The sequence below is a fragment of the Panicum virgatum genome, chromosome 3K (genome assembly GCF_016808335.1).
Source record: "Panicum virgatum strain AP13 chromosome 3K, P.virgatum_v5, whole genome shotgun sequence".
NCBI classification, from domain to species: Eukaryota; Viridiplantae; Streptophyta; class Magnoliopsida; order Poales; family Poaceae; genus Panicum; species Panicum virgatum.
This window is the reverse complement of record NC_053138.1, coordinates 1,971,315-1,990,236: the sequence shown is the minus strand read 5'-3', so window position 1 is coordinate 1,990,236 and position 18,922 is coordinate 1,971,315. Positions and strand designations below refer to the sequence as shown.

At 52.2% G+C, this 18,922-nt stretch overlaps 3 protein-coding genes across 3 annotated transcripts; all 3 read right to left on the bottom strand.

Moving 5' to 3' along the window:
* Positions 1 to 2,285: 2,285 nt before the first annotated feature.
* On the bottom strand, positions 2,286 to 5,245 carry LOC120696710 (DEAD-box ATP-dependent RNA helicase 40). The gene is made up of 6 exons (XM_039979694.1): positions 4,450 to 5,245; positions 4,258 to 4,346; positions 4,021 to 4,120; positions 3,594 to 3,848; positions 3,017 to 3,186; positions 2,286 to 2,779 (listed from the first exon to the last, which is right to left on the bottom strand). Exons 1-6 carry the CDS (start codon positions 5,125 to 5,127, stop codon positions 2,509 to 2,511), a joined length of 1,563 nt encoding a protein of 520 aa, XP_039835628.1. The 5' UTR covers positions 5,128 to 5,245; the 3' UTR covers positions 2,286 to 2,508.
* Positions 5,246 to 7,217: 1,972 nt separating this feature from the next.
* Positions 7,218 to 7,988, bottom strand: LOC120696709. The gene has a single exon (XM_039979693.1). The coding sequence runs from the start codon at positions 7,816 to 7,818 to the stop codon at positions 7,378 to 7,380; it is 441 nt and encodes a 146-aa protein (XP_039835627.1). The 5' UTR covers positions 7,819 to 7,988; the 3' UTR covers positions 7,218 to 7,377.
* Positions 7,989 to 8,449: 461 nt separating this feature from the next.
* Positions 8,450 to 11,748, bottom strand: LOC120696706 (AT-hook motif nuclear-localized protein 7-like). The gene is made up of 5 exons (XM_039979692.1): positions 11,097 to 11,748; positions 10,546 to 10,613; positions 10,298 to 10,429; positions 9,309 to 9,464; positions 8,450 to 9,127 (listed from the first exon to the last, which is right to left on the bottom strand). The coding sequence occupies exons 1-5, from the start codon at positions 11,446 to 11,448 to the stop codon at positions 8,789 to 8,791; spliced, it is 1,047 nt and encodes a 348-aa protein (XP_039835626.1). The 5' UTR covers positions 11,449 to 11,748; the 3' UTR covers positions 8,450 to 8,788.
* Positions 11,749 to 18,922: the final 7,174 nt, after the last annotated feature.

Below are 18,922 nucleotides of genomic sequence, written 5' to 3'. Positions count from 1 at the left end.
ACTAGCCATTGGACTTCTCTCTTCTGCTGACGTCATTACACCGGTGCTCTACTCCGATGGACCACCGGTTCAACCGGTGCTGAAGACTTGGCTCCTGCGTGCTTGAAATCGTTTCTGGAACATAGTACATCAAATGCACCGATGCCTTGCTTGACGCCGTCGGTTCAACCGGTGACTTGGCTATCTTGACTTGGTCTTCGCTTGATCTCTATTTGGTGCTCAGATTTGCACCGATGCCAGGGCGTCGGAACTTCCGACAACCATTGGATGCACCGATGCTGCATGCATCGGTTCTTCCGGTGCTCCTATTTTCTGCAGAACTCATCCAATTCAGCATTTCTTTGAGTTCTTTTTTCGTGTATTGCTTTGCGTGGCCTTTTTACTTCATCCCTGATATCTAGAAATATCCACTTAATAAAACTATTAGTCTCATTGATTGTGTTGTCATACGATCACCAAAATCATTCGAAATGGCATAAATGGTGCCATGTTCGTTACAGTGGACACGAGCAGTTGCCTACCTGCAGTTTAGCAAAGATCAGAGGACAATCGATCAGAGCACACTCCGACCAAGCGGCAATTGCGGCGAGTGATGTGTAAAGAAGAAGGCGCGCGTGCAGCAGCCAGCAAGCTAGCTAGGGGCCCTTGCCTTTTTTTCCCTACTAGATAGCACAATGGCGATAGATGGCGAGTTGATGACAGTGAAGCTCCATGCCATCCTTTTCAGAAAGATCTCAAGTCCTCCTCCATGATCTCGATCTGTGTCGCCAATGGATGGGCGCACATACGATGCTACAAAGCGAGTGGGCAAATAATGTGCTTACTTGCATGCTGCTGATTGCTGACAGAGACGCAATCGTTTATCCTCGTGGCTGTAATGCGATTGGCGTGATGAGTGCTCCGATCCTCGCTTTCTTTGAGGATTACCGAAACTGCTGCCGGAATATTTGGGACGACGTGTTGATGCCCTAGGACACTGGATGGACACAACTAGTACTCTGGTAATGTTTAACACAAGCAAAAGCATGAATATAGTGGCACTTGAAGCCGTCAGAAGTCGAGCGATGGCGTATCTACGAGTTCACTTTTTGTATAGACGTGTATTAAGAAATGCCGGCACGCCTCCAAATTGCCGGAAAAAGGAGTGGCTGCAAACTTCTCATGGAAAAAATTAACTACATGTTTTATGCTTAGCACCATAACTATTATTTAAGTCATGGAAAAGTAACCGAGCATATGCATGCGGCATGCCTGAACATGATTACTCGGCAGATTCTCTCTGACGAGCTTGGATGGACATGGCAGCCTTGCAAAGATATGCATGCTGTGCTCCTCTTCCGTACCTCAAAGTAACCTGATGCTGAAGACTTGCTTGTAATTTACAGGGAGGTGTGCTCGATCAAGAATGTGCCCCGCTAAAAGGTCCAAGATGTGCTCGCATTTGACAAAGAGTTTCATTGGCGGCGGCCAAGATCACCGAGATGCTTGTGATCTGAAAAGGAAGAGCAAATAAAGGTTAGTGTGCTGCTGAAGGCTGAACTGCTTCAATGGAGCCAAGCCGTCCATTGGAAAATATTTAGCCACGACATGCTTCAGCTGCAAGAGTGCATTCATGTTCGTGGCTAAAAGATCACAAGGAACGACATTTCGCTTCAGCATTTGGTCGCCACGACAGGCTTCCGCTGAAAGCTTGCAGTTGCAGCTCATCAAGATCAGAACGAACATTTCATCGAGCATTTACAAAAGAAAAATACGATGAAGAAGTGACCTGCTATGGTTTCACAGGAATCAAAGAAAGCAGATATCATAACTAGTCGCATATGACGCCAACTCGTGCATAGTGACTTTGTTTCCTTGCAGGACCGACAATCTGCTGCTCATGGTCCCCAGCCGAGTCACCAAGATCTTCCACTGCCGATGAGACGATCAGCATCCAGCCATAGCGCTCCGTTCGCACAGCTTTCGTGGTGCGAATGCTAGGACCAATGCGACAAGGCAAAAGTTGATGGACGGTGCACACAGCTCCCGGACCCTTTGGTTGTTGCCACCAACTCAGCAGCAGTCAGCTGAAGAACCCATTGAGCTGACAGCAAGCTGATGAGTACGGTAAAGATGAAAAAGGTGTTTGATTAAAAGAAGCCCATGTCTTTGACATTTCGATGCGCTTTAAAGATCTAGAGACCTATCCCTTTGAAAAGAGAAAGGGAGCAAATGGAGGTGACCGGCACAGCTCCTCTGACAAAATTCATAATAATAGAGGCCGGCAACCACAACTGAGCCGCTCCTTCCAGAAAATGGGCTTCAAGGCATTCACATTTCACAAGAGCTAGTAGTAGTGTAGTACATCAAGGCAGAGGCCTGAATATCATTGTAGTGCTTACAATTACAAATGAGAACTACATCCAGAAATTTCAAAATTGATTGGTGAAAAGAAGCGCCACAAATGGCAGCAACTAACCCAAATCACCACGATATAATCTGGCTACTCTGATAGGGTAATCGAGTCTGCTATGAAGACTCCATTTTTTTGAGAAATTCAGGCACCACCTGCCTGCAGTTTGCAAGAAGCTCAGCCAAAGGTTTCGCAGCTGGAGCATCAGTGCTACAGAAGATACTATGGACCTCCCCTCCAATCGTCTGAGGAGCAACCCCAGTGAGGATCTCAATGTATTCATCGACTGAAGGAGGCAAATCAACCAACAACACAGTCTCAAATTCCTCTACATCTGTCATCGCCATGTTCTCCCGGTCTTTAACATGTACATTCATTAGTCCCACACTGCACAGACACAGATACATTTAAGACCAAACTTAGGCACAGAAGTTCCTGGGTACTCTCAAGAGTCTCTGTCAAAAGATTGTCCGGATTAAATTTTTCTAAGACTGAAACTTAAATTCTTATTTGCAATATGTTTGTTAAAAGTAGCAAAGTAACTATGCATGCCGCACATGGTTTGGTTTGCACGAAGATATTAGAAATTGGCCAAAAACTACAATATTGTTAGGTTCACTGCACCTGCTGCATATGGTAAAAGAGTTGCCATGTGAGTCATCAGTCACTGTGCAATTTTCCAGTTTAAGTGATGATGATAGGTGCTGTGCATTTTTCTTGCTTGCAGCTACTAGCAGAACCTTTGATGACTTTTTAGCGTGTCTCTGCAAAATCTGCTCAAGGATTTCCTTGACCTGAAAATACGAAGTGTTCATCAGAACATCAAAGTGGCAACTGGCAACACACCAGAATCATCAAAACATTTCGAACAGCTCCTGCTCAATAAACCATCAGCCATGAATTGAATACAGACATGAGACCTATTAGATTCAATTACTAATTACTAACTAGCATCCAGGGTCCAGATGCTTGTTCAGGTATCAGTGTCAGACCACACCTACTGTCTGAGGTATGAGTATGACATCCTAAAAAGAACAATCTCCAATATGTAGGAAACACATTGTGTTACAACTATGACTGGAGGTTCTGAAGAAAATCACAGTAGCTCACTAGCTATGCATTAATGCCCTCCTGAATAAGTTGCACACACCCATGAAAGGGAACATAAGATAGGCACATGACAGATAAGAGATGCAGTTACCTTCGATGTTTTCAGCTCCACCGATGGACAGAAGTGTACTTGCTGCGTTACAAAAGCACTTCGTGAAGAAACAGAATTGTTGATAAAGAGTTTTGTAATTCTTCCGCGGAGTAGATTTTTAGCCATAGTTGCAACGCTTTTGTCAGATGGGTCAGTGAAGACTGTGATCTGAAAATTGCTTGATATGGCGTCTCTAATAGAAAATATTTTGTCACTGACACCGAGGTCCAGGAAATATTTCAATCCATCAATGACCTGTCAATTGAAGTCAATTTTTAAATGAAACTATGTAGTAAGATAGCTAACTATATGGAGAAAAAAGCAATACAGGAAACAGAATAACTAGCATGCATACTACGAGCCAAGATAAAAGAGTCGCTTATCTTATTGCAAAATTCATAGTTAGTGATGTGCAATATTTACTTACCATCATTGATACACTTGATATGTCAATCGCCTTTAAAGACACAAGTTCAAGAAGCCTCTCAGGGGTAGCTATAAGAAACTCCGGCTCACAAGTTTTTAGTCTGGTAGAGTAGTCCAAACAAAATGTATGTTACACATTTGGTATTTATACACCCTACGCAACTAGGCTGACAGCTAACACATTTCACATTTGCAATCAACACAGGATGACATGACAATAGTCTAGAACAAAACATACCCAGAGATCTGGTGTTCAATGGAAGCACCAGGATGCAAGCTCACTGAATGAATCCCAAGAGGCTTCAGGGGTTTGCATATCGATCGCACCTGACCAAAAAAACATCAAATATATAACAAAATCATTCCCATTTTGATCACTTTGACTAATACACGAACAGCATAACAGGACTAGCAAAATGGCAGTACTAACTCGCGCGGCCTTTTCCTGGGACGGGACGAGGTACAGCAGGAAGGGGCAGGAGACGACCATCCCAAGCCTCTCCTTCCTGACGACGATGTCGCAGGCGGTGGAGACGAGCCACGCTGTCTGCTCCACCGTGGCGCACGAGCCGCTAGTATCGAGAACGTCTGACGGCGCCGGCGCGGAGAAGCACCTCCAGAGCTCCACGCCCCAGTCGCCGGCGCCATGGATGCTGCCGCCGCCGTCCTCGGGCGCTACAGTATCCCGGATGGCGTTAAGGCAGACTACCAGGAACTTGGACGGCCGGTCGAAGTCCACACGGCCCTCTTCCGGTTCCGTCGCTCGCTCGCGCATGGCCTTCGACTTGGCCTTCGCCGGCGGCTGCTTTTTAGTGTTCGCGTCCTTCTTCTTGGGGCCGTCATCTTTGGCCACGACGGCGGCGTCAGGTGTGTCGTCGGTCGGCTCCTCGTCCTTGCGCTTCTTCCCGTGGCGCTCGTTGAAGGGGTCTTCGGGCGTGGGGAGCGAGAAGCACATGCCCTCGCAGCCGCGGCGCTTGCCGGACTTGCGGCGGCGCTTGGAGGCGATGATTGCCGCGACCCGCGCGGAGACGGCGTTCTCGCTGCTGCGCAGGCGCTTGCGGCGCACCCGGTTGCGCTTCCGCGCCAGCGCGTCGTCGCCCTTCGCCATCTAGGCTTCGACGGGTGGTCCGCTCCGGCGAGTCGAGCGGAAACGGCAGCCGCCGGGAGGGGAGGAGACGCGAGCGTTTGTGCGGCGGTTGTGCCAAAACCTAGCAAAAGCCTCACCGACAGGGCCGGGCCGGGCCGGTGGAGGTAGTCATGGGCTGGAATTTTTTTATGAGTAAAATGCACTGGGTTCTTGAACTAGTGAGGGTGTGTCAAAGTAGGTCCACGAACTCCGAAAATGCAGATTCGGCCCCCTAATCTAATTAAGTATGTCCCTGAAGGTCCAAAACCCCTTTGACCGGGTCTGACCGCCTACGTGGCCTGCCACGTCGGTCCTACCTGGACCAGTTGGCGAGGACGGAGCTCGGCCCGGCGGCGGCCTCTCTCTCCCTCTTGCTCCCACCTCTCCCCCTCCCGGCCACGACGGCGCCGGCGGCCGGATCCGCGCAGGTCCAGCGGTGACGGCGGCGCTCCGAGTTCGGGCCCGTGGCCATGGCACCCCGCGGCTCCGGCCCCACACACGTGGTGGACGCGCTGCACCGAGCTCGACCAGGCGGGAACCCCGGCGCAGGGGGCAGGGCCACGCCGCGCCGAGTGTTGGTGCCCCGGTGAGCTCCGCCGGCGAGCCGCGGGAGGCGTGCGCGCGGCTCCACCTCCGCGTCTGCCGCAGGATCCGGCCGCCATGCGGGACTCCGCCGCCGCGTCGCCATGGCCACGGCCCACGGCGGGCGGAGCTCGGGGAAGCCCGCGTTGGTGGGGATGGCCGCCGGGGAGGAGGATGGCCGGCGCGGGGAGGCGCCGAGGCCGCCGCGCCGCGCCCGCTCCCGCGTCGAGGTAGGGAGGGAGGAGGGGCACGCGCGCGGCCCTGCCTCCGGCCGCCGCTCATGCCCCGGCGCAGGGGAGGGAGGTGCGACGAGGCCGGCGGCACGGACGGGACCCGGCGGGATCCAGCGCTCCTACCTCCTCGGCGGCGGCCATGGCGGAGACTGGCGATGGCGCTCCGCGACGACGGCGCGCGGGAGGCCCGGCAGTAGCTCCGGCCTGCCTCCTCCCTCCTCGGCAGGTTCGGCCTGCGCGGTGCGGCGGACTGCTCGGCGGGGCCGGCCGGCGCGGCGGGGTGGCCTGCTGGACGCGACGGAGGTGGGGCGGGTTGGCATGCGCGGCAGGGTGGCCTGCTGGACGCGACGGAGGTGGGGCGGGCCGGCCAGCGTGGCAGGGTGGCCTGCTGGACGCGACGGCGACGGCGGCGGCGCTTCGAGCTCCGGTGCCGACGGGGCCCGCCGAAATCCGCCCCTCCTCTCTCTCTGGTCCGGCGTCCATGCACCTTCCTACGCGCAGCCATGCACCTCGGGCGAGGGAGGGGGAGGGAGCCCCGCGGGGTGCGCACGGGCGCCATGGCCACGAGCCCGAGCTCGGAGCGCCGCCGTCGCCGCTGGACCTGCGCGGATCCGGCCGCCGGTGCCGTTGTGGCCGGGAGGGGGAGAGGTGGGAGCAAGAGGGAGAGAGAGGCCGCCGCCGGGCCGAGCTCCGCCCTCGCCAACTGGTCCAAGTAGGACCGACGTGGCAGACCACGTAGGCGGTCAGACCCGGTCAAAGGGGTTTTGGACCTCCAGTGACACACTTAATTAGATTAGGGGACCGAATCTGCATTTTCACAGTTCGTGGATCTACTTGACACACCTTCACTAGTTTAAGGACCTCCAGTGCATTTTACTTTTTTTTTTATCTAGTCATGGGCTGGATTTGTGGCCCAGTAAGCAGTTCACGCTGCAACCAGCTATGGGCTTTTGCTTGGTTGCGGCCCAATTGAAAGAAGATATGGGCCTTTCCTTGGACTTGTAAGGTAATGGGCCAAGTGCGTTTTTGCCTGCGCGTCGCGCACGGTCAGGGTGGGCTGGGCTGAGTAGGCCGGCCCAAACTGAATCTGCACGTCTCTTCTCCCTCTCGAAAAAAAAAAGATCACCGTCTCTGCTTCAGAACAAGAAGAGACCGCCATTTCTGATCAAGGAGAGTTGAGAGCTCAAGAATTTGAGAAAGGTCACAAATCACGCCACAGAGATCGGATTTACAAGTAATCACGATTGGACTTGAAAGTTAGTCAGAGTTTAATTCTCACATTCGATTATTGATTGATTAGTGCACCAAATAAAACACAGTTCACATCCAAAGCTCAACAGTGAACACAGCAACAAGGATGAGGATGAGTTGCTACAGGTGAGCTCTCAGAAGAGCCTTTGTAGTAGTAGAACTGGAGCTACTGAGTGTGCTGTTCCTGGAGCAGGGGCGGCGCGACGTCGACCCTGGCGACGCCGTCCCTCTCCTCGGCCACCTTGGCGACCTCCACCTCCCCGACGACCACCTCCTTGGCCACCTCGTCCTGGGCTCCATCGTCGTCCTCGTAGTTGGGGTCGTTGGGGTCGATGGCGGGCGGCGCCGGGTCGAGCTCGTCCTCGACGAGGCCGCCGGGGCCCTCCCAGGTGTACTTGCCGCCGCGGCCGGACTTGGGCGGCGGGGTGCCGATGCCGACGCCGCGGGGCGCGTTGGCCGGGTGGCGCTCGAAGCGGTGGAAGCCCTGCTCCTCGAGCTTGCGCTCGAAGTACTTGGCGGTGTCCGGGCGGCGCGTCTCCGGGACGGGCAGCTTCTCCGTCACCTTCTTGCCCTCCTCGTCGCGGTGCGTCACGCGCATGTACGCCATGGTCGATTCGAGCTGTCGTCGTTTGATCGATGAATTGGGGGCGTTGCTCTCGGCTTGAATGAATGAATTGGGACGATTGCGGCGAGAGAGATTTATAGTGGAGCCGGAGGCGGGCGTGGGAGGAGCGAGGGGAGCGGTGGAGGAGCGGGGAGGAGTCTGGAAGGCGAGCGAAGGTGGCAGAAACACAGAGCGACATCTAGAGCCACCACCGCTCCGCTCGAAATATCCATTCGCCCCGCGTGACGTGCAGATGCTCCTGGTGTGGCGACAACTGATTGGCCATTTGGTGCGGCACTTGTACTTGTAGCCTTCCCTTCTTCTACCGTAGACAGTACGTACATACAAGCACTCCGATCGCATCCACGTCAGCAGCATGGATAGCGTCCACGTCATCAGATTAGAGGTACGTGCTGCGCCAGTGCCACAGCCCACAGCGGCAGCACGCCATGACCATCCAAAACAAAACTCCACAGTTCACCGTTCACAGATGCTTTACCGTGCTAGAATGCACTATGAAGTAAAGATTACCAATGGATAACATTCCTGATTCCTCTATTAGAGTCACCAACAACAGAACACGCTACATAGCAGTAGCACAACACAGCATGAACAGCTTGCCTGCAAGGAAGACTGATGAAAGGACTAGAGCTAAATTAAGACTGTTATTAAAAAAAAGGACTAGAGCTAAATTAACTGCCTGAGTCATGACCAAAAACAAACAGCATTAACCCAACAAATTGGCATCTCCTCTCTAAACAGACGCAGATTAGTTCATTAGAGCATCTACCACATTCTACTCATCTTGGCTAAATCAACCTTACTTCATCATTCTAGCTTAGTTTCTCCCCGCCCAATCGCACTTAGCCGATCGGCTAGTGTCACGCATGGGCAGCAATTGCCATGCCCTACAAAATGTGTCAGACAACAATGAGGCGACCAAAAAAAATGACAACCGCCATGGCCAATTCTTCTACTCCTTGGGAGTCAAGCTGACGTTGATGTCAGGTGAAGGTGAAGCCCTGTGCGCCACGGGCTGTGAGCTTGCTGCCCAGCCAACCATGGTGAAGCCCGTCGTGTTCAAGTACATGGCGCCGTGCTCCGCATTGGCATGGGGTTGTGGGGGCACGGCAGAGGCCGGCGGTGCATGGAACCCGTTGCCTGGAGCCGCCTGAGAGATTGGCATTGCCGCTGTGAGCACAGGAGGGGGAGCCACAGGTGCAGGGAGTGCCGGAACAGACGCTTGTTGCTGCAAGTTCATCCTCCTCTGATGCTGCTTCAGACTATTGGGCAGGAAGCTCCCAACAACCACCTGCCCAAATGGTTAATGTAATATAGTTACTAAATTTAACAAAATAGATACAATCTTTATGTCTTTGTCATCAAGTACACAACTCGTTACAGATTAATTGAATCAACAATATCAGTATTTCCTGTCTTATTAAGTATGACATCATTGGTAATTTGGTACAGGTTTTGCAGAGGGGTTTTACCTGTATCGGACTCGCAGCACGCAGCATCCCAGCCACTACACCGCCAACCACACGGCCATCGGGGCCAGCAAGAGAGACACTGAGCCCACCGGTTCTCCTCCTACCTTCCTCAGCCATTGTGAAAGAGCCCATCAATTGCAGAATCTCAAAACGGCCCTGATGATCAGATACACTCAGTTCGTTTAATCATGGCCAGCATAAACACAGACAGCCGTGGTGCATGAAAACTTTGCCATCCTACTGTGCCATCTCTCATGGAGACGAGAGATTTAAGAAGTCCCATGGCCATTTATAAAACATTGACAAGTTTCTGTGTATTTTAACAGAGTCTAACTTACAATATAGGAATGCTGGGAGTAAATCAAACCTGTCCGTGGGAAAAAAAAATGGAAGAGACAGAAAAAAAGTGGAAGGGGAGGACTTTCCCAACACAAAAGGACTACCAGCTGCTGAATACACCGTGTGTCTGTTCCATGAGGTATTAGCAATCAAGTTAAAGAATGGGAGATTTCAGAAGTCCCATGGCCAATTATAAAACTTTGACAAGTTTATGTGTATTTTAACAGACTCCAACTTACAATTTAGGAATGCTGGGGGTAAACAAACCTATAAAATGGCCGTGGAACAAAATGGAAGAGACAGAAAAAAGTGGAAGGGGAGGACTTTTCCGACACAAAGGCCTACCAGCTGCTGAATACAGTGTGTCTGTTTCATGAGGTATCAGCAATCAATTCAAACAATGTGACTTGCATGGCTGAATCTTTCAGCTTGGGTGGTTGAGATTTTTTTCATAACATTGCAACACACTATATTGCAAAGGAAATCATTGTAATTGATGTGAGTATAAGCAATATTTACTAATACTAAACAGACCAATTTTTTGCGGTGATCAGGGCTTCCAAGTTCTCAGAAATTCACAACAGCTAGTAGGTCCTAAGTCCTAGCTCAGAACATTACAAGAAGAATGATAAGATGCAAAGAGTCCTTACCTCATAGGTGAAGGTGCTACCAGATGAATCCGGCTGCCTCAATGTTACATTAGAGATTGTCCCATTGGCAGAGAGGATGCAGATCGAGCGTGGACCCTTCTGAGAAAATGACATTATGCGCGCCGCCACATCCTACCAACGAATTGGGCAAGAAAGCTCAGTGACACCCTCAAGACCAGCACTGCACACTAGTCAAACAATGCCAAAATAGCTGCAAAGAAACGTGATGCTGTGATGATAAGTCTTACCTCCCCAGTACCCACGATGATGACATGAGGTGTGAAACTCCCTCCAGCTGACAGCGCATACCATTCCCCTTTTGCATTTGAAGAAACCAGTCAGACAGAGAAAGAACGATTTTTAACTAAACTACTAGATGATGAAAAATAGACCTTAATCACGGCTAATCTGTAAGAAATCTAACTAGGCCATGCGAAAGGATTAGGTAATCCACCCAGTAAAAATCTCCCCAAGAAAGAATGCGCGCGCAAGATTGATAGGAAGAAAGGGGATAAAACATAACAATCGCTTCAATTATTGACGCTGAAGATGAATGGGACAACGAACAGCATAACCGTGGTAACTGGTACGGAATAAACGGATAGTGACTAGTTCAGTGTGAAAAGCGCATACACAGCAGCCAAACTGGACCCCATCCAAGCAATGTAACAGAGATCAACGAGGGAAGCAGACCTAGCAGAAAATTATAAAGCAAAAATGGGGGGGGGGGGGGGGGGGGGGAATCCTGGTTGCTCAAGAAGGAAGAGGAAGCTTTGCATTGCAGACGGTGCATACTGACCTAGAGTGGCTAGGATCTGGCGCCTGCCGGAGCCGCGCGGGCGGCCCCTGCGCCGTCCGGAGCTCAAGTTGGCATGCTCACTCTGCCCAGCCGTCTGCATGCCGTTGTCCCCTGCGGCCTCGCTCGGCTTGTCCCCGCCCAGACTCCACGCAAGTGGAGTTGCAGTGCCATCCCCTCCGTGGCCAGCTTCCGCCGGGGGCGGAGACGGCGTGGGGGATGTCGACGGCGAGGGAGAGGACTGATACCCCTTTGCTGCTGCTTCTTGCGCCTCTGCCATGGTTATGTCTGCTCTTAAGAGACCATGACCGGATTCATGGCCTCCTGCCACTGCAATGCCTTCCCTTCCCTCCATGTAGAATGTGAAGGACTCTTCTTGGTTAGAACTTGGAGCTTGCTGGGTAAATTTCTTGTTCTTGGTTTGCTAGTTTGCTTGCTTGGACTCGAACAAAGTGGATGGCAGACAAGAACAAGCACCTATTCTAGTTTGGCTTGTGTCCGGTTACTACCAGGCACCAGCATGCGGCAGCTTGGCTGTGCCAGTATTATACCGAAGTCATCAGGGATAGGAATTTTTTAATAATTGAAAAATAACAAATAAAAATGAGCGAGATTTTGGGGGCAGAAACTGCACGAGAATGGTGGGGTTTCCCGATTCTTGGCCGTGTTTGGTTCGTACCTTAAAAAATTTTCAAAAAAAACGAATGTATGTATGGAGTACTAAACGAAGTTTATTTGCGAAACTCTTTCACAGATGAGTGTAATTTTTCGAGACCAATCTAATGAGTCAAATTCCATCATGATTGGCTACAGTGATACTACAGTAACTACACCTAATCATTCTCAAATTGTACGGTCAAAGACCTCATTAGCTACAGCAACTACTACAATGCTATAGTTGTGTAGGTGGTTTCGTAATTAAATTTTATTTAATATCTCTAATTAGTGGTCAAAAGACCGAAAAAATTTCATAAAAAATTTTTAAGGCCATCCAAACACGCGCCTTGCTCTCTATGATCCTCTCTCTCCTTTGACCAACTATCTGATTGGTTGGACTGCAAAAGTGTACTGGAGTCCAACAAAACTTCAATTTTCTATTAAACAGTAAAGCAGCGAATGGGACAAACAATTTCCCCGAGAAATGGATAGGATAAATAAAAATACGCTCTAACTGATTGCAGTGTATACATTGAGTTATAAACTCTATTTTTTTTCATCATCATGGTAACTCAGATTTGAATACTCTCTGCTTTTCCTTTATAAGTTTTTTTCTTGCCTGCTGATACACTTTGAGGGAGGATCAAGCAGGTGAGGGAAAGCAATCACATTGGGGTTTGTACCATACAGTTCATTACTGCTCACTCCATCTCCAGCTCCATGTCTAAATCTACCCTGAGCCAAAGGATGTCGGACCAGTTGGTCACAGCAATCCGGCGGCACCCCGCAGGTTGTGGGTTCGATCCCTAGTGGGGACGAATTTCCGCCTACAGGTAAAAAAAATCCCTCGTCTGCCTCATGTCCAAAGCACTGTGGAGCCTGGCCTAACTCACAAGGCGACGGGCCCCCGTGTACGGGTGGGGCAGGGGTTCGGGGGTTTTCTTGGCCTGTTGTGAGAAGGTCATTCTACCTCTCAAAAAATGCCATGGGGACGGTCTTACCCCCGCAGGTCAAGTTTTTAAATCTACCCTGAACACTTTTGTTTCTCACGGTTTGCAATTAGAATGGATCGTCATCATACTAACAAATAAAACTGACATTCATAATTTGTGTAATAACATATATACATAAAAAGTGATGAAAAATATAACGATTCATTTTAATGCAATATATGATTTTGTAAACAACAGAACTAAAATTTCAAAGTTAGCATGTAAACTGATATTTGTTAAGATGCAGAAGGAGCATTCGGTTTTTTTTTCATGTAGTTGAGAGGTGATAACTCTGCTATTAGTATTATCAGTAACACTAATACCGTTAGTGAACGTAATAAAGCATTTCACTTCTCATCTTTGATCTTTCTATGCAGCTTTCCGCATGTGTCTAGCATCTGTTTGGTTGTTTTCATGTAGTTGAGAGTGATAATTCTATTAGTAGTAGTATTAAGACTACTAATACCTGTTAGTAAACCTAATAAAGCATTTCGCTTCTCATCTTTCTATGCAGCTTTCCTAACGTGTCTCTTCTTTTTGAATCTTCAAAATCACATAAAAAGTCAGATCATGTTTCCTCCCTCCTCTTTTATTTGCATGAAACCTTTAGGAGAAGATGGGAATACCTGTTCAATAAAAATATTATAACAAGCACGCGTACCCAAATTTGCAGCGCTTGCAATGTTGTGCTTGGCCAATCTGTCCTGCGCATTTCACACTTTCACAGCTGTCCAACTGAGGGGGTAAGATCGAAGCTTGGGCCTTTCGGGAAATCAGTAGCTGGAGAGTATTCAGAAGGCAAATAGAAAAGAACAGTCAAATCCATGATGTTCTGTAACTGTAAAAAACTTGAAATCCTCGTTACCATAAAACTATATGCGCCTGAATAAAGAAACAATAATTTTATGGAACCCATTTAAATTTAGTATCCCCAACAAAAAGTAATGCTTCTGCTGACAATAAGACACCAACCATAAAGAGGATGATACAGACAAAACAGTGGGGCCTTAACAGAATGCCTTAACAACACAGGAGTGCGGTATGAAGAGTTATTTTCAAATATAAATAGGAATATACACTATAAATGTTTAGGAAAGGGTACACAATACTACAGGATAAACAACTAGAGCAGGAAAGAGAGAGCTCAACTGAAACCATCCCTTAAATCTTTCGGGGGAAAAAAACCGCCCCTTGCCTTGGAAACATCAAGTTTACAGTCTGAAGTTGCACAGATGCATGGCAGCTGGAGAAAATTTCCCAAAGATCCGCTGCAAAAGATGGAAATGTGTGCGCTGCGGATCAAAAGCTGGATACACAACGTACTCCTACTCCTATAGTATCGCATTTATTGCTTCTCCGATACTGAAATGGAGAACAGCTAGCTAGCCCATAGCTCAGTGAGCACAGCTTGGTAGAAAGAGACCCTGTTTAGTTGAAACGTAATTTTTTTAAAGAATGTTACTAATTTGAAGTATTAAATGAAGTCTATTTACAAAACTTTTTACACAGATGAGTTGTAAATCGCGAAACGAATCTAATAATGCTAATTAATTTATGATTGTCGGTACCCTGTAACAGGGATACCCACTCTTACTGCAGCAAGACAGGACCCGCGTAGTTACCCGTAACTGCGCGGGAAAGATGGAGTAGCCAGGCCCCACAGGCCAGGTTTTTCCCTCACCAGGCCAACGGCCCCGGACCGTTCCCCGCCTGAGGATGGGTCCGGTGACGCCACGTGTCTACACAAAAGGGAAGCTCCGAGCTGACCGCCGAGGCCCGGACCCCCAGAGGGGTCCGGGGCCTCCTGCGCCCGTCCGGACGCCCCTCACCGTGTAGGGGTCCGGAGCCGCCGCGTGTCCCGGAGACGTGGGGTTGTGCGCGAGTCTTCCTGCGTCTTCCGCAGGAAGACTCGCCCACCTACCGCATTTAATGCGATGGACAAGGCGTGCTCTGCCGCCGCGGTACACAAGACAGCCTTTTGTCAGGCCCCACTGCACGCCGCGTATTACCAAGGAGCACAGTGGAGCCGCCTGAGCCGCGCCCGCGCAGAGCCCGTCTGCCGCGTTAAATGGATACGACGGCTCGGCACTTTTCCATCATGCCACCTACGCCGCTCCCTACACAGCCGCTCAGCTACGTAACAGGCGATGCTACTAGCTGCGTCGGGCTCCGTCTCGACAAGACAGCGCCAAGACATGATGGACGGAGGGCTCCGGGAGCAGGCGAGCGAATCCAAGAGAGAGATCTCCTTCGCCTGCAACGCCATAATGTATGAACACCCCGTTATTTTATATCACATCGTTGGACCCACCTGTCGGGGATCCAACAGCCGTGTACGCGCCCCCTTGAGATATAAAAGGGAGATGCCCGCTGTGCACAGGACAATCTCCACAATCCAGACAGGCTGAAACTCTCGCACCTTCTCACTCTCGTGGGAAGGCAATACAACACACAGTGGACGTAGGGTATTACGCTCCAGCGGCCCGAACCACTCTAAATCTTGCTGTGTTCATCGAGTTCTTGAGGAAGATTGATCTAAGACTAGCTAACCCCCGAGTACACACCCTCTGGGCTAGGGCGGGTGCCTTCCGCCACCCGGCTGTGGTTTGCAGCACCACGACATTTGGCGCGCCAGGTAGGGGAAAACAGCTGGTCGCATTCCATCATCTTCTTCGTCCCCATGGTTCGCGTAGACGACGTGGAGATGACGGAGGGGGTGGCGTCCTCCACGCCACATGCCTCTCGCGTTCCTGCTCCAGGGGCAACTGTGCCTGTGGAGCAGGCACCGTTTGCGGTGGCGCGCGCCGCCCGCCGGCAAGAGTCAGGGCGCCCGTCAAGGGTCCCCTCACAGGCTGCGAGCGGCGGAGCGCTGGCAGCGGCTAGGGAGTTGCTTCGCAACCCCCCGGCTGAGGCAGCCTCGCCAGACGCCCTGAGGCAGTGGCGGGACGACGTCAATCGTCTCCTCCATCTGGCTCAGGCCTCCCCCAGTTCTGCAAAGACTGGGCAACGACCTCCGCCTGGCAACGCGGTGGTACCTTACCACCAGCGTCAGGGCGGTGCATCGGCATCTGTGCGCTCCCCTACCGTGAGGGGTGCACGAACAGAAGACTTGCGGGCGGAGCTCAACCGCCGGCGCGCGGGGGAGGATGCCCGCATCGCTGTCGAGAGGGCGCGAGAGCGCCGCCTCAACTTTGAGGGACGCAACCTCAATGCTGATCTGGACGCGGCGGCACCCAGGCCTCCGGTGAACGCCCGGATTCAGTCGGGCGCACCGGTGGCCGGGGTGGGCTGTGCTGCGCTTGCGGAGCACCTCCGCGCCGTGGCGTGGCCACCCAAGTTCCGCCCCCACCTGCCGGAAAAGTACGACGGTACTACTAACCCGTCGGAATTCCTGCAGGTGTACGTTACCGCCATCACAGCGGCTGGTGGCAACGGCGTCGTCATGGCAAGCTACTTTCATGTAGCCTTGTCTGGGCCAGCCCGGACCTGGCTCATGAATCTCACACCCGGGACGATTCAGTCCTGGGAAGAGCTCTGTGCGAGGTTCACAGCGAACTTCGCCAGCGCCTACCAACAGCATGGTGTGGAGGCACACCTTCACGCCGTGAGGCAAAAACCCGGGGAAACGCTTCGGGCTTTCATCTCGCGCTTCACCAAGGTACGGGGTACCATTCCTCGTATCTCAGATGCATCTATTATTACCGCTTTCCGTCAGGGGGTGCGTGATGAGAAGATGCTCGAGAAGCTGGCGACGCACGAGGTGGAAAGCGTCACTACGCTTTTCTCCCTGGCAGACAAGTGTGCCAGGGCCGCTGAGGGCCGTGCATGGCACTCAGCCCCCCAAGATGGAGACACCAAAGCTGGTGGCTCCAGTGCTACCGCTCAGGGCGGTGGCAAGAAGAAGAAGAAGAACCGGGGTCGCGGGGAGCCGCATTCCGGCGGACCAGTCGTTGCAGCAGCAGCGCCAGCAGCGGCGCCGGCTGCGGCTGCAGCGGCTGGGGGCCAGAATACCCACGGCAAACGCCCTCGCCCGCAAGGTGGAAGCGGAGGTTCATGCCCAGTGCATCCCACTGCTCGCCACAGCGCCGCTGACTGCCGCGAGATCCAAAAGCTCGCGAAACGGGTCAGTGGGCGGCGTGAGCAGTCCTCTAAGGATGGCTCACCCCCTCCTCGCCAGCGGGCCGGCAAGGAGAAGGCCTCTGACAGTGGGGCCGCGGCCGGGGAGAAGGAGCTGGGGTACCAATCCCCCGCCCGAGAGCTAAAGGGCGTCTATCACAACGACGACTCCGATTCCGACAACGGCGACCGCCGCAAGAAGCTGTACGTAATGTATGGCGGGAGCTGGGAGCTTGTCTCCCGGCGGGACGTGAAGACCCTTCGCCGGGAGGTCCTTTCGGTGAAGCCGGGGGTCCCGAGGGCGGCGCCGCACCAGAGGTGGATGAACACCACCATCTCTTTCGGGCCATCCGACTGCCCGGAGAATATGGCCGGAGCTGGTGTGCTACCTTTAGTCACCGCTCCTGTCATATCCAACGTGAGGCTCTACCACGTGCTGATTGACGGTGGAGCTGGTCTCAACGTCATCAGTTATGCAGCATTTAAGCAGCTGCAGATCCCAGAGTCCAAGCTGACTCCCTCTCGCCCATTCTCCGGAGTGGGCCCACACCCGGTGTTCCCCCTGGGGAGCATCACATTGCCGGTCACGTTCGGGACCGAGGAGAACTTCCGCACAGAGAGCGTCATGTTCGATGTTGCGGAGGTGAACCTCCCGTTCAACGCCATCATTGGCCGACCGGCACTCTACCGCTTCATGGCCATTGCCCACTACGGGTATTTGGTCCTGAAGATGCCTTCCCCTGCCGGAGTCCTCACCGTGCAGGGTGACCGCACCGCTGCCGTTGCTGTAGTTGAGAGACTGCATACTCTGGCGGCAGAGGCTGCACGCTCCGAGGAGGATCCGTCCACCTCGCAACCCAGGGCGCCTGCAAAGGCTCCCAAGGTCCAACCATCTGACCCGGACCAAGTTCTCGTGAAGTCGGTACAGATTGGAACAGACTCCACCAGGACCACCCGCATCGCGGGAAACCTGGAGGAGAAATAGGAAGACGCGCTCATCGCTTTCCTCCGGGCAAATGTCGACATGTTCGCCTGGGAACCGTCACAGATGCCCGGGATCCCTAGGGAAGTGATCGAGCACAATCTGAGGATCTACCCTGACGCCACGCCGGTGCGCCAGAAGCCTCGGAAGCAGTCCGTGGAGCGGCAGAACTTCATCCGCGAAGAAGTCCACAAGCTCCTACACGCCGGCTTCATCGAGGAGGTCCACCATCCCGAGTGGTTGGCCAATCCGGTCGTCGTCCCAAAGGCCAACGGGAAGCTCCGGATGTGCATCGACTACACCAGCCTCAACAAGGCATGTCCAAGAAACCCCTATCCTCTTCCGCGTATCGATCAGATCGTGGACTCCACCTCCGGGTGTGAACTTTTGTCTTTCCTAGATGCATACTCTGGTTTCCACCAGATTCAGATGTCTAGAGAGGATAGTAAGCATACTGCCTTTGTAACAGTAGATGGGCTTTATTGCTACATTGTCATGCCGTATGGTCTAAGGAATGCCTTACCCACGTTTGTACGAGCTATGAACAAAACCTTCGGTAATCTAATTAGAAATATTGTTGAGGTTTATGTCGATGACATTGTGGTCAAGACTAAGGTAGGGTCAACACTAGTGGAGGACCTGTCCCTCGTCTTCGACCGTCTTCGCGCCACGCGCACCAAGCTGAACCCAGAGAAGTGCATCTTCGGCGTCTCAGCAGGGAAGCTGCTAGGTTTCCTGGTCTCACATCGAGGCATTGAGGCAAACCCAGCCAAGATCAAGGCGATCGAAGCAATGAGGCCTCCTGGCCGTATCAAGGACGTCCAGAAGCTTACTGGATCTCTCGCTGCTCTTAGCCCCTTCATATCGAGGCTGGCTGAGAGGGCCCTTCCCTTCTTCAAGCTGTTGAGGAGGTCCGGTCCATTTTCATGGACCGAAGAGGCTGAACAAGCCTTCCAGGAGCTGAAGCAGCGCCTCACCTCGCTGCCAGTACTGGTGGCTCCAGAACCCGATGAGCCGTTGTTTCTGTATCTTGCTGCATCTGCGGAGGCGGTCAGCATGGTGCTGGTCGCCGAAAGGATGGA